At 42.7% G+C, this 14,993-nt stretch overlaps 1 protein-coding gene across 1 annotated transcript in view; it reads right to left on the bottom strand.

The window, feature by feature from the left end:
* Positions 1 to 14,993, bottom strand: part of GCC2 (GRIP and coiled-coil domain containing 2) — a 1,443,709-nt gene that overhangs the window by 1,032,549 nt on the left and 396,167 nt on the right. Inside the window, exon 10 of the mRNA XM_044070984.1 lies at positions 4,786 to 4,905. Within this exon, the coding sequence (XP_043926919.1) occupies positions 4,786 to 4,905 (120 nt within the window). The remainder of the gene's footprint in view (positions 1 to 4,785; positions 4,906 to 14,993) is intronic.

Below are 14,993 nucleotides of genomic sequence, written 5' to 3'. Positions count from 1 at the left end.
GGGTGATGACCGTGTGGTGCTGATAATGACTGGGACTGCACGTTGGTGTATAGCAATGAAAAAATGTAAACATAATTGGCGAAAACATATCTGCAGCTGTTTACTATACTACTACTTGCAGACATTACTGTAAAACCTGTGAGGAACCACATATGTAGGATTCCTTCTCTATGGCAAACTTGTAAATGTGGTGGTTTACTGTAGTCATGGAAATGATGTGAGGATCATGTTACGGCAGCTGCAAAGTCTGGATAGACGAATGTCGAAAACATCGAATCCACAATCGTCTATATCATTTTCGACATTATGCATGTTCGCTACAGCCAATTTCGGTGTTATTTTTCGATCATGTTGCTATTCGGCTGAACTGCATTTGTCATTCCCACAGTAAACCTGATTCCTACCAGCCAGAGTTTTCTCTTCTTTTCTGGTTGACTTTCTCTCAGTTTCTCCATATTTTATCTTAGCTGGCATCCACGCAGTATAATTACTTAGCCAGTGACTGAATTTTGCCCAAGCTGACAACTTCACTGACCCTTTTACTCTCAGTTTTTGTTTTCAGAGAAAGGTCAAATCAGCCTGTTGATCAGTGTGCAGCAATCTTGGCAGTTTCACTTCATAGATGTTTCAACACCCCCCTCCCACCAACCTGGATGGGAGATCTAAAATGATTAAAGGATCTAAACTAGAATACACACCTTGAGGTGGATCAGGCTATGGCCCCAATCAGAAGATCTACAATGGTTTACACTGAGAGGGTTCCTTGTACTGTTAGAGGCCTGACATAGCTTGAAGACATATTCTTTTTCAGCCAGCAAGGGGAAAGAAGATGAACACTTGTCTTTCTTCTCTGAATTACTTTCAAAAATAACCTTTACACCGATATAAATGACAAAAATGTTACTGATTACTTGTATGTCACTAACATTTTTGAAATGTACCTGTATTTTAGAAATTATCCATACGCAGAAAAATTGTGTACAGTAAAAAGACAAATGGTGTGGTTGTCACATATAATTTCACATGACATCTCAATAGATAATGAAAGTCAAAAATTGGCAAAAATGTTTGAATACATGGCTATCCGATTGATTTGACAGTACATACATATTTTAGATGAAGTTAGACAAGAAAGAGAGACTAAGATTAAACCAATTCTGATTTAGAGATAATTTATGTTAAATGTTATTGATAAAAAGAAGCTGATCAAGTGCAATTGATTGTTTTACCTTTTGCTATGGACTCAAACTCTAAGAAGGCTATAACTGATAAAAACTGGAATATATATGTATAGCTTTTGATTTGGGCATGAAAAGAAACATTAATAAGAGCCAAATATTTTTTAGTAGAAATAGGAAACTAAAACAGAGAGAATGGTTATATGATAAAATGTGTAAGTGAAGTTTTCTTTGTGGATAGCCCACCCTGAGGAAATCAAAGAAACTTCCTGTGGAGACCCCAGACTCTGGTGAGCAGAATGCATTCATCACACTAAGTGACACCATTCAGACACCCTGCAGCAGCACAGAAACTACTACCTGAAGGGTTATCACCTGTAACTTGAAGTATCTGATGTACTTGTTGAGGTCCAAAATGCTAAGAATACTACCATCCCCTTTGGTAACAGGAAAAAAATGTACAATTAGAACTCTATAGCCTCATGACAAAACAGACGAAGCGTCTACAACCCGTTTAATGTATATCCTCTGGGCCTTTCCCAACAGAAGTACTGAGATGGCTTGGTCTCTGAGTGAAGCATTTTCTGGGGGTTGGTCTAAAAGCTCTATACATGGACACCAGAGCCCATGCGAATAAACCAATGGCCTTTCAGGAAAGCCCTCCAGGTCATGACAGAGTCAGAAAACTGTTCCCTCTCATGATCAGCTCTGAACAACAAATAAAGACCAAGACTTCTAGGTTGGAAGTCCACCCTCCTTGGACATTAAACAGGCAAAGCCAGAGGAAATAAAACTATAGGATTCTTGAAGATTCTCCACATGCTAAGAGTTTTCTTTCCTTAGAAGGCTGGCCTTGTTTAGAAAAAGACTAAGGAGCTGAGGATGAATGACTGAGATCTTTCACAGAAAACAAAGCAGGCTATTATTTTGTAAGGTCATCAATGAGGGCTCAATGAACCCCGCCCCATGACGGCTGCAACAAGAATTGCTTGATGGAGAGTCTCCTAAAGACAGAAAAGTTTCAGTCATTCTATTCTATGTAGGCCTACGGCAGACACTGCTGCCCAAGCCAAGGTTCTGGCACAGTCAATGAGTTACAGAGCCATATGGCTTCTCACTGGGGAAGATACAGACTGGGTTCATAACCAGCTTCTCCCTCTGCCCAGACTAAGGGAGGGTTAAAATCCTTTCCAGCACCTAATCCACTATAAAGGAATACAATCAGGATAGATAAGACTGACACCAGAGGGACCTTTACCTCAACACTGCACAGAAGAAAACCTTCTCATCCACTCTGTATATTATTTTAGACTCATTTATTAGACAGTAAGGTTAAGAACATATTGTGTCTTTGAGACCACTGTTAGAGCAAAGATATAAGGTGGAAGTCTACACTGACACTGGTTAGGACTTATACTAGTAGAGTGCACCTGCTCTCCTGGCAGCCAAGAAAGCAAGATCTGGATATCTTTACACTACAAACATGGTTTTCCTGATAATAACATTTACAGGAATGACCCAAGTCTCCTCATACTTTTCTGCAGAAAACTATTTCTGGGTTGGGGAAAATGGGGCCATAAACCACTCTATTGTGGACTTGATAAGCCATAGAGTTTCTCCAAATGAAGGATCATCTGCTGAGCAGCAGTACGGAAGGGAAGGTCCACTGATTTGATCTAACTTAAAGAAGATGGCCTCTAGATCCTCTGATTGCTCCCGAAAAATAGAGGGATAAGGGAGATCCTTGCCTTCTCCCCAACTCCAGATTTGGAGTAATGACACAACCAGTATGTGTGAAGTTGAGTGTGCAATGGATACAGGCTGGGGGGTCACGCAGAAGGGCACAATACAGAAGGACATACCTACCAAGGGCAGAATGGAGGCAAGAAAGACCTTCACCATGTCTGGTGCTGTCATCAAGCCACATTACTTTTGGTGTAATCCCAAACCTGAGAGGACATATCCCACCAGAAATCAAATTGCTTAACAGTGACCTAGCAGCCAGCTTTAGCCAGAGAAGACTCAGGGGACCCTCCATACTCTAAGCCTTCAATCCATGCTGGATCCTGGAGCTGGATCAAGGAGTATGGTTGTCAATCCCAAGTGCAACCCTCAAGCTATCAAACTTGAGGGATTGATTTCCAGGAGCAAGCCAGGTGTAAGTATACTCCACTCATCTGACTCAGAGAATGGCAATGTTTGCACCCTGTGAAGCACCCCCCAGCTGTTTACCAAGGGTGCACTCCCATTAGTCCCTTGCAAAATACGGGTATGAACCTAACTCCTCTCTGCCCAAGTGTAAGGAAGCAACCTTCTGCTTCCTTTGCCTTTTGATGGGGCTGTAAGAGGGAACCACCTGCCTTTTCCTGCACTGATCATATCACAGCCACTGTACAGCCTAGCTTTGTGGCACAGAAATAAAAAGCCCTATGATTCAGATGCTCAAAGGTCAGTGTTTCTGAAACTGGAAGATCCAGAAAGGAAAGGGAAGTGTGGAAGTGAACACAGATGCAGAATCACTCATCACTGGGGGAAGGAGAGGTGGTTTCAGTTAACCAAATGACAGCATGCAAGTGGAAGCTTACATGACAATGAAAAACCAATGCAAAGGGTATGTGCTTTGTGATATTAATCGGGTGACTCCAGTTCTCCAAAGTATGGGGAAAGTATGAACATGCATGGGAAATGTAAAGGATGCTTGAAAGTGGTACAGATGCTCATGTCAGCAAGCACAGTTACAGCCTTAAGAGAAATGCCTTCATTCCAAAGATGAGAATGAGGGAACAACCACCATGGATGTCAGGAAGATGAGTCCTCTGGGAAGCTCTTGCCTCTCTGCTGGGGATACCTACTATGGGAGAATGAACGGACTGAAAACTGAACATGTAACTTGACCACATCTCTAAATCTCTAATCTGCATGCATTTGTACTTTGTACTCATTAATTCACTTCTGTTACTCAAGTAAATATGTATGTATGTATGTATGTCAGGCTGTGTTGATTTAGGCACTAAAACAGGAACATTCCTATGATAAGTCTCAAAAGTGAGAAACAAACTGTGTGACAGGCAGAAAAGAACTGGTAGGCTCACACACTAGGTACACTTTCCTATTGCACTGCATGACATCACTGCAAATATGCCTGCAGAGGGTGTATGTGCTACTTCTGACAGACAGACCTTCAGAGAAAACAGCCACAGTCAGAGAAGAAGGAAGAACATCCCAAGTACTTACCAACTGAATAGGGTTTCATACACTGAAGCAGTTAAATTAATAGAAAAAGACTATGCTGTGTTTAAGCATAGAGATGAATATTAGACCACTTCAAAACTTAAATCTCAATACAAGTTCATTGTATTTTTCACAAGGTTCTTAACAGTTAAATGTTTCTTGATACACAAAATCTTGTTTCAACATCCATTTAACTTCAATAAGTATGTCTTGCACACTGGAGCAAGCCAGGTGTAAGTATCACTCATCTGACTCAGAGAATGGCAATGTTTGCACCCTGTGAAACACCCCCAGCTGTTTACCAAGGGTGCACTCTCATTAGTCCCTTGCAAAATACTGGTATGAACATAACTTAGCAAAATACTGCTGTACATACCTGCTGAATAGCTGACTGCAAATGCTTTGTGACATCTTCTACCTGACGCTCTGCACTGTGTGCTCTCTTCTTCTCCATGTCTAGCTGTTCTGCTTGCTTGTCATATTCCATTAGCAGATTCTATAATAATATCACACACCAATCAAATATCAGCTGGAAAGATATTACAGGGACTTAAAAAAATATTTTTCGGAATGCAAAGGCAACTGGACTTTCTTTTATTACACAAGAAATTAAGAAACAGGTGCTCATATACAAACTCTTAACAGAATGCTTTTAGGTTTGATTACCACACAATTATACACAAACCCTAACAGCAATGCTTTTAGATTTGATGCACCATACATTCATTTTATATTAAACCAAATGGCAGGATCTCACTCTAGTATCAAACTTTCTTTATATAGTCTGTTGACTGGATAAGAATGACTGCAGAGCGTGTTCCATCTTTAGTTAAGTTATTGTAAAATTCCATCCTCCAACATAGTCAGCTTTATCCTAGAGCTACTTTTCTCCCTATAATTTCATTTAGATGTCATTTAGTGCACATAAACCTTTTGGTGCTTTCTAGATGTTTTGCTTCCACTTGTTTTCCTGCAAAAGACTGAGACTCTCACCATTTTTTCCCCTATTCAGGTCTTATATTGTTTCAGAAAGGAAATTACCACAATCTGCGTGATACAACAGCTTAGACTGCAAACATTTTAGTTTTCACAGTTGGTGACTGGCTATAATCTTAAAATTTGACATTTTGTCTTGATGACATCATTAAAGTGCTATAAATAAAAAGTGAAACTCTTTTTCAAGAAGTTGGGAAGAGTAATATGTCAACACTACATAAACAAATAAAATGTGGCCAATAAAGTGTAGCTTTTATCCACATAACTACAAATTTAAACACAACATCACAACTAGGCAGCTATGCTGTTTTTTGTTGGGAGCAAGGATAAAACCCTGACCCAGATTACTCAAATTCTACTAGTGGTATAGATGCTAGAAGAGCCAGGCAGGGAAGAGTAGGAGTAAATGGCCAAAAGCAGCTCTCCTACCCTGCAGCAGGGACTGGTTGCCCACTGGCCATTTTACTAAATGCAAGTAAAGGCTTATAGGTGATAAAGATACAGCTACAAAGAAAAGTGTAAAATCTTACCCTAACCATAGATGTCCTTCTCTTCCATGTTGCAGTATTCTGCATATGGGTTTACCCTTCAGTCTCACATATGTATGGCCAGTATCCAAAAGCTTTCAGTCCCTCTGTGGTGCATGAGATGTCTGACATGGACGAGAGTTCGTGGGCCATAAAGGTGATGTCAGCACACACCAGCCCTCAGAATAGTAGCCCCAGTCAAAGCCAGTCCTGTGAGGGCGATGCTATATCATTGCCATCCAGAAAGGGAAGCTATTAGCTGACAAGAGGGGAAGGAATACTGCAACATGAAAGAGAAAGACATCTATGGTTATGGTAAGATTTTACACAACTTTTCAATGTCCTTCTATTCCCATGTTGCAGTATTCTGCATATGGGTGAGTGTCAAAGCTCACTGAGGTTGCGATGATGGTCTAGAGGCAGACTCCAGGAATCCATGAAGGACAGCCCTGGTGAACCCTGCCCTGGATCTGGAGATGAGGTCAAGATTGTAGTGCTTGGTGAAAGTGTGGACTGAGGACCAAGTAGCAGCTTTCAGGATAGAAGAGGTATCCTGTCCCTTGAAGAAGGCTCCTAAAGATGCCATTGCTCTTGTGGAATGAGCTTTAACTGTACCCTGTAGGGACTTACCATGGAATTGGTAGCAGAAGGTGATGGCCTTGGAGATCCAAGTAGAAATACTCTGCTTGGTCACTGCCTTCCCCGGGGCTCTGGGGTGAGCGGATACAAAATGTTGGTCAGCCTGTCTGATAGATTTGGTGTTGTGCAGGTCGAATCTGATTTGCCTGTGAATATCCAGGGAATGCAGAACTCTCTCACTATCTCCTTGTGGGTTTGGGAAAAAGACGGATAACTGTACGACCTGATTGATTGATAGGTCATTGACTAACTTGGGCATGAAGGATGGATTTGTCCTGAGAGTAACCCTGTCCCTGTGGAAAACTAGGAAGGGAGGAATAGCCATAAGGGCTTGGAGCTCGGACACTCTCCTGGATGAGGTTAGGGCCACTAATAGAACAGTTTTCCAAGTACTGTGCTTTAATGAGGCTTTGTCTGCTGGCTCAGAGGTAGTAAGCGTAAGCTTCTCTAGCACATAGTTGAGGTCCCAAGGTGGGGGGATGGGTTTCCTGGAAGGCCTAAGGTGCAGTACCCCTTTGAGGAAGAGTTTCCAAGGGAGTCTGGATGCTAATGGGAGCTCCAGAAGCAGGCAAGCTGAAATAGCAGAAAGATGAGCTTTGATGGATGAATAAGCCAGTCCAGTCTGCAGTAGCTCATACAAATAGGACAGCACTATTGAGGATTCACTGAGAAGTGGATCCAACTGTCTTTTATGATACCAAATAGTGAATTGTTTCCACTTGGGAGAGATTTGATTTTCTAGTATTTGGTTTCCTGGCCTCCTGCAGGACATTGAGCACATCCTCATTCTAAAGGTGTCTAAATGGGATCAGAATCCTATCAGCCACAGGGTAAGGTGCAGAATCTGCCACTGTGGATGGATTAGTGACCCCTTGTGCTGTGTGAGAAGGTCTACTCTCGGGGGGGGGGGTAACTTGTGGTGATTGCCCTTGGACAAGTATAGAAGTACGGCGAACCAGTGCTGTCTGGGCCAGTAGGGAGTAAACAGCAAGATTTTCAGATTGTCCTACTGAATTTTCAGCAGGACCTTCTGAATGAGTGGGAAAGGGGGGGAATGCATATAGATATTTCCCCTTCCATGAAATTGAGAAGGCATCTGTTGCCAGTGCCTGTGGTTCGGGTCTCCTGGTGCAAAAGCCAGGATGTTGCCTGTTGATGGTGGAAGTAAACAGGTCTATTTGAGGTATACCCCACCTGTGGACCAAATCCAGGAAGACATCTCTGTGCAGCATCCATGCGTGGTTGTTTGTGCTGGTTCTGCACAAATAATCTGCCTGTTTGTTGTGGTGAGAGGGAATGTAGGTCATCTACAGGGAGATTCCCTGTGAGGTAGCCAATTTCCAGACCAAAAGGGCTAGCCTGCAGAGCAGGTATGACTTGGTCCCTCCCTGCTTGTTGATATACCACAGTACAGTGGTGTTGTCTCGCATATCAGAAGCGTTCCTTGTTGTAAGAAAGGTTGAAATGCCTGGAGGGCTCGAAGGATTGCCCTCATCTCTCTGGCATTGATGTGTTCTGATTTGAGGTGATTTGGCCACAGGCCCTGCACCTATTGGTGTCGGAGGGTGGCTCCCCATCCCAGGCCTGAGGTATCTGTGTGCATGACCTGAGTGGGTTGCGATGGTTGGAGAGGGAGGCCTGGGTTGCGCTTTACCTGACTCAACCACCATAGTATTTCCTTTTTTAGGCAGGGTAGAAGGGGCACAATGTGCTCCACAGGCTGGCTGTGTTGCTTCCAGATTGAGTGAAGGTACCACTGCAGCTTCCTCATGTGTAGCCTTGCTACAGGAAGCATAGGTATGGTGGCTGCCATGTGGCCTAGAAGCTTGAAGCACTGCCTTGCAGTCAACTCTATAGAGTGAAGCACCAGGAGAAGATGTTCTGTCAAGGAACTCACTTCTGAAGGGGGTATGTATGCCTCCATGAGATCGGAGCGGATCCTGCACCCGAGGAACACAATGTCCTGTGTTGGTTGAAGATGGGATTTTGGAAGGTTTACCTGAAATCCCAGTGACTGTAGTAGGGTCACCACAAACTGGATGTGCCCTTGCAGTATTTCTTGGCTGGCGGACTGGATCAGCATGTCGTCCAGGTAGGGGAATATGTCCTACAGTAAGCCACCACAGGTGCCATGCATTTGGTAAAGACTCTGGGTGTGGTGGTGAGTCCAAAGGGCAAGGCAGAGAACTGCAAGTGAGAAGAGCCCACCAAGAATCTTAAATATTTCCTGTGGAAGGGCCTGATTGGATGTGGAGATAAGCATCCTTTATACCTAATGTAGCAAGGAATCCCTATGGGATAATACGAGGGAAAAGGGCTGGGAGGGTTAGCATTTTGAAGGTAGGTACTTTTAGGAAGAGGCTGAGATAGGAGAGGTCTAGAATGGGTCTCCATGGTCTATCCTACCTGGGGACCAGGAAGAGCCTTGAATAGGAACCTCTTCCTTCTGCAGAGGATGGGACTGACTCTATAATGCCCTGGTCGAACAGTGTCAGCAGTACTGGTTGTAAGAGGTGCAGCTGCAGAGTAGGTGGTCAAGGTATGCCCTGCCATGTGGAAGGGGAGATTCAGGACATGAAGCAGGCATTTTGGATGAGGGACAGGACCCACCTCTCTGAGGTGAGAAGGGCCCAAACAGGGAGACAGTGAGAGATGCGGGCAGACAGAGGTAAGAAGGAGGAGGGGAGGGAAGACTGGCAGGTAGTCAGATGCTACCTGCCCTGTCTTGAAAGGGAGTCCTCTGGCTGGAGTTAAGGGTTGCTCTAGGCAGGGGAGGTTTTCTAGTGGACTTACAAGGCCTTGAAGGAGGAGCAGGTCAAGAGTGCTTCCTAATAAACTGCGTTTTGGAAGGATAGCTTCTTTGGAACTTAGGGATTGGTGAGACCAGTAAATGTTTAAGGTCCAGCATCTCTTTTCTTTTCTGTTGCAGAGATTTAAAGAGGTCTACCACCTTAGAGCCAAAAAGTGCAACATTGTCCAGAGGAGTATCAGTGAGCTTTGCCCTGAAGTCATCTGGCAGAGGTTGTAGTCGGAGACAGGAGTATCTGCGTAAGGCAGAAGCTGATGCTGATGCTGCTGACCTGGCAGAGGATTCAGCAGCATCATAGCCACACTTGATGGAGTGTCTGGTGACCTGGGATGAGAAAGCCAGGAGAGAGGACGGTGAGGCTTTGGTAGAAGAGTCTGGAATATCTGCCAAATGTTTGGTGGCAGATTGTAAGAGAGACAAGGTGTACTTGGTCATGTGGGTCTGATAGTTTGTGGTTCTGAAAGCCAAGGTAGCAGAAGTATAAATCATTTTGCCCAATCTTTCCACTGTTTTGCTATCTTTGTCAGCTGGAAGAATGGTAGCAGTAGGCAAGAGTTTAGTGGCTTTGTCAGTGGCAACAGATATAGTGGCAGGATCAGCCGGTGGGCACTTGATCAGATGCAGTGTCAGGTACTTTGTAAAACGTGTCAGGTTGTGAGTCAGGGTTCAAAGATGCAGAAGAAAAGGCATCTAGAAAGGCAGGCAGGATTGGGGGATCAGTAGATGGGCTAGGGGTTCCCATTTGAATGAGGTCATAGTACCTCTTTTGTACCTCAGTCATTTATGAGGAATCCCATTTAAAGTGTTCCTTCATCCTGCTAATTGCCTCACTGAAGGTCAGATCTTCAACTGGAGAGTCAGGGTCCAGTGACTCTTCCTCTGGGGATCCGTACCCCAAGGGTGAAGAGAGTTAGGAGGTGTAGGAAAGAGATTTGTCAAAGGAATCTGAAAGGACCTCCTCTTCCCTGGGAGCTGGAGCTGTAGGCAGAGGCCTAGGGCTTAGGAGAGGAGGAGAGATGGAAGAAGTAATAGTTGGGGTAGGCCTCATGTCAGGCACTGAAGAGGCTCTGGCTGAAAGCCTGCCAATCAGACATGGTTTTTGTAGAGGGTAAGATATGTTTTCTCTTTTCCCTTCTTTTAAAAGGGGGCTGCGGTAGTCTGTCTGGAAACCGGCAACTGCAAGGGTTCGGAAGGCTCAGACTACCCCCCCCTCCCCAGCGCAATAATGGTCTCTGCAGACGTGCTCTCGCTTGTGGATGGTGCTGCGTCCTTTGAGGTACCCGCGACCTCCAGAGTGGCAGATCCGGAACCCAATCCTGTAACCAGGCCTATGTCGGCCACAGGTTGGGAATCGGCCGGAAAAGGCTCAGCAGTAGCCGAAGGCCATAAGGCTCTAGCCTTCTTTTTTGGTGGTTCTGTGGGGACGTCTGAAGAGCCCCCCCCCCATCTGAAGTGTAAGTAGTTTAAGACGTTGGTTCTCGAGGTATAGGTTTAGCACATGCAAGCGACTACACAAAGTTTTTGGTATGAACGCCTTGTAAGATAGGGCAGGCCTTATGGTTGTGAGACTTTCCCAAACAGAAAGGGCACTTGTGAGGGATCTGGCAGCCCCACTGACACTTACCCTTTCTGGATGACATTAACAAGCACTATTAAGTTTTAGAAGGCCTGAAAAGGTCTCCAACGGGGTACTTATCTGAACAACGAATATGAGGTCAACGATAACAGGAACACCTGGCGTACGACTGGTGGCTGAAAAGTTCTGAGGGCTGATGCGTGCTGTCACCTTTATGGCCCACGAACTCTCGTCCACGTCAGACGTCTCAAGCACCACAGAGGGACTGATTACTGAAAGCTTTTGGATACTGGCCGTACATATGCTAGAATGAATGGTAAACCCATATGCACAATACTGCAACATGGGAATAGAAGGACATCCACAGATATGGGCTTGTCTTAAAGTTATGACTATAGCCCCCATCAGCATGTGGGTGGGAGCATTCACATGCAGGGGTGAAATACAGAGCAAGCCCTCATGCTGATGCCAGTGCCAATGTCAGCAACCAAGGGGTGAAGTTAGAGCCTTAGAGGGAAATTACCTCATTGCTCACATTACTACCTGTGAGCAAAGGCATAAACATCCCAATGGCTGCCTGGATGATGGTTCTTATCTCCACACATGAGGAGTACTCAAGGGGGGTGCAAATGGGATGAAGACTGATGGTAAAAGTCCATGGCTAGCAGGCATGGAGGGAAGAATAGTGGCTCAACAAGTACCATACTCACTCTTGCTGCTGGAAGACCAGAAGGCTGTGGGTTCTATTCTCAACTCCAGGTGACTGGATTGCTGAGACTGCAGTATAGAATTAGGGGAAGCTGCACTCCTGAGAGTGTTTTCCTTTGGATGAAAAGTTAAACTGAAGTTCCATCTTCTTAAGTTGGTGGTAGCTTAAGTGGATGCAAAAGATCCCATAGCACCTATCGAAAAGAGTAGGGGAATTTCGCAGATGCCTTGGTCAAATCTTCCAAAGTAATTTACAATTATTTTATGTTATTTATTTGTGTTTAATTACTTGGGATGGTCTGAATGTTTCATGCAAAACCCCCTTTCCAGCAGAGACCTGGGAAGAAAAGTTCCACAAAATTACACATTCTAACAATAAAATAAAAAAGGTAGACAATACAGAAAATATAATACAATATAATATGATAAAATTAATGACTTAGCACAATTACTGTTTTCAGGAGAAGGGAGAAAGAAAAGTTACAAAGCCGTGTAAGATAAATGTGTATAAGGAAAAAGGAGGGATATTGAGGGAGGCATTAATGAGAGTGGAGAAGAATACAACTAGGAAGACACAAGACAGCAAGAAGACATTACTAAAGGGAAGATAATTGTATCAGTTTGCAGAGAAGGGTTTAGTATAAGGGAAAGGTAACAGCTAATAGAGATAGAACAGAAAGAAAGATTGGAGAATTCTATGTTGATTACCAAGAAAATGTGAAGTTAAAGGAAACAAAAAATTGGATATAATATATGAATAGTTGTAGAAAAAAGAATGATATGTAAAGATTAGTTTAGCCAGATGAGCTGGAATAAGATCAGTGCCGGGAATTTAATAGGTAGTTGTTTAATCTGACTTTAAAGCAGATGGAAAGGATATTAGCCTAATGGTAGCATTGAGGGAGTTCCACATTTAGATACAGAGGTGGAATATAGGAAATCTCCTAAAGGTGTTCCTTTTTTGACTTGAACTAGATTTACTGAAGGGGTCTTATTGGGTATACCATTGTAGAAATGGAGTGACAGAGGTAGGGCATTTGCTGAAAAGGAAGAATATTCTATGTGTCATTTTTAGCTGTGCATCTCTTGATTTTTTTTTTTTTTGTGAATTAGAGCCAGTTTAGTTTTTTTGAGTTCAGACAGTGATGAGCTGAGTTGGGCGATATTGTAGCAACTCTTTCAGTTTTGGTGTAGCACTGTTCTAGTTTTTTGAATGATTTTTGCATAGGGTTGGGAGGGTGGCCTAATGGTTAAGGTATTTGTCTTGCAAGTACAAGGTGCAGGGTTTGAGTCTCACAAGGGATAATTGGCTAGGCTTAAAATGGCTCGCAATGGCAGTTAGCTTAGTACTAACCTATGAACTATGTTAGTTAATGTTTATATTGTAGATTTTGAGAGGAGATAGTAAAGTTGGAGTTTTTGACTGTGCAGGATCTATGAGTAAGGAACATTATCTTAGTTTTATTAAGGTTTTGGAGTAGTCACAAGTGAAACAGCTAGGTTTCAATACAGGTAAATGATTCTTGAGTGATGGTTTGTAGTGGGGGTAGGGGTATGATAAGCAGATTAGAGTAGCATCATCTGGATACTCAATTAATGTTGCATAAGCTGAGGCAGAAGAAAGATTATTAATGAAAGGTTAAAAAATAAAGGTCCAAGAATGGAACGTTCTAGTATGCCATTAGGGACTGGTAAGCAGGTAAAAAAAGCAGAGTGCCATCTGAATGCTTGTGAGAGGCTGGAGAACCAGCTGAGTGAAGTAGTGAGGAAATTTAGTGAGTGAAGAGTATGCAGTAATTTTGGATGGCAGACAGCATCAAAAGATTTGGAGAGATAAAGGTAAATTATCGGTGCAAGTTGGTTTTCATTTCTCTCTAGATAAGCAGTATTGATCAAGGACAGTAGAGCTGTGGTGGTGCTAAGATTAGGATGAAAGCTGTAGAATAGAGTGTGTGTGCTGTATCTTTAAGAAGCATTTCAAGAAAGGCACGTGCATATAAATAGCAAGTACGTGCTAGCTTCAGTGCCATTTTGAGAGTGCAGCCAGAGGGTAAGCATATATGAGTGTAATATATAAACTTTTAAGCAGACTAGCTAAGTTAACGTTATTAAGCCTCAGTTCTGATATTTGTACATAATAAAGCTGCTTGAAAAGCACCCACAAAGACTAGTCTATTTCATCCTGACTAGACGAGTGACATGGTGTCAGAACCGGGATTCCAGAGGCTGCTTTTCAGATCTATGAGGTGCAGAGTTAACAGTGAAGGTAAACTGAGAGGAACAAGCACAAAAAAGGGCCAGAAAAGAACCAAAGGAAATGAAAACTTGCACGAACGGTTTACTTTATAAAAAAAAGATAAAACGAAGCATTACAAGGGCACAAACTGCATAATTAAACAAGTGAGAGGCACAAAAAGTTTATTAATTAAAGGAAGTGTTTAAAATTAAGTTATTTGATAAAACAATTATCAGAAAAGTACATACTAGCTTTGGAATTACTTCAGAATTGCAAAACGAGCACAAGAAAGGGACAATGGACACGAGAAGAGATTGAACAAGCAAAACAAATATAATAAGGGCTAAAAAAGGGCACATTAAGCATAAATAAAGCGAGGCAACTGCACGTTTTTTGGCAAAGTACTGTATTTTGGCATAACTACTACTTCGCATTGTATTAAGGGCAAAACTAGAGTTATTTGAAGTCTCTCAAAGTGTGTAAAGTGCTTAAAGAGTGTGCTTATTACTATGCATTTTTTATTTGTGTGCAAAGTGCAACTATTTGATGAAGTACAATCAAAATACAGCTATTTCAAAAAAGTTTCTTGTGGGTGTGTCTATTCGCAAAGCGCCGCTATTACAGAATGTTTCTTGCACTGTAAGGTGTTATTTAGCAAAGTACCGTCATTTAGGGGGAAGTTTCAGTGTTTTGTGTACTGTTTATATGCAAAGTACAGTTGTTTTGAAATATTTCTTACACTGATAAGAGGTGCGTTCTTACAGTACAGTAATTTCAAGAGTATCACAGTGCGCCCAAGAAACTTATTTCACAAAGTTCAGTTATTCAGAGGCTTCTTGTGCTATTGGGCAAAATTACAAATATTGGCATAAATTCCTGGCATATGTATATATATGTGTGTGTTCATGCACACTTGCAAAAGCGTTCACTTGTATGTGCTAAAATGGCAGACAGATTTCGAAAATCCTCACCACTTGCATTTGATCAGAATATTGCAGAGAATTTGAGAATATTTGACCAAGAGTACAATATTTTCATACAAGCAACTTATTCTGACAAAGATGGATGCACCAGGGCATTCATTTTGCTAAAC

The sequence above is a fragment of the Protopterus annectens genome, chromosome 5.part0 (genome assembly GCF_019279795.1).
Source record: "Protopterus annectens isolate FY-2018-M chromosome 5.part0, PAN1.0, whole genome shotgun sequence".
NCBI lineage: Eukaryota > Metazoa > Chordata > Ceratodontiformes > Protopteridae > Protopterus > Protopterus annectens.
Note: the sequence above shows the minus strand (reverse complement) of the source record. Positions and strands in the feature narration are given on the sequence as shown.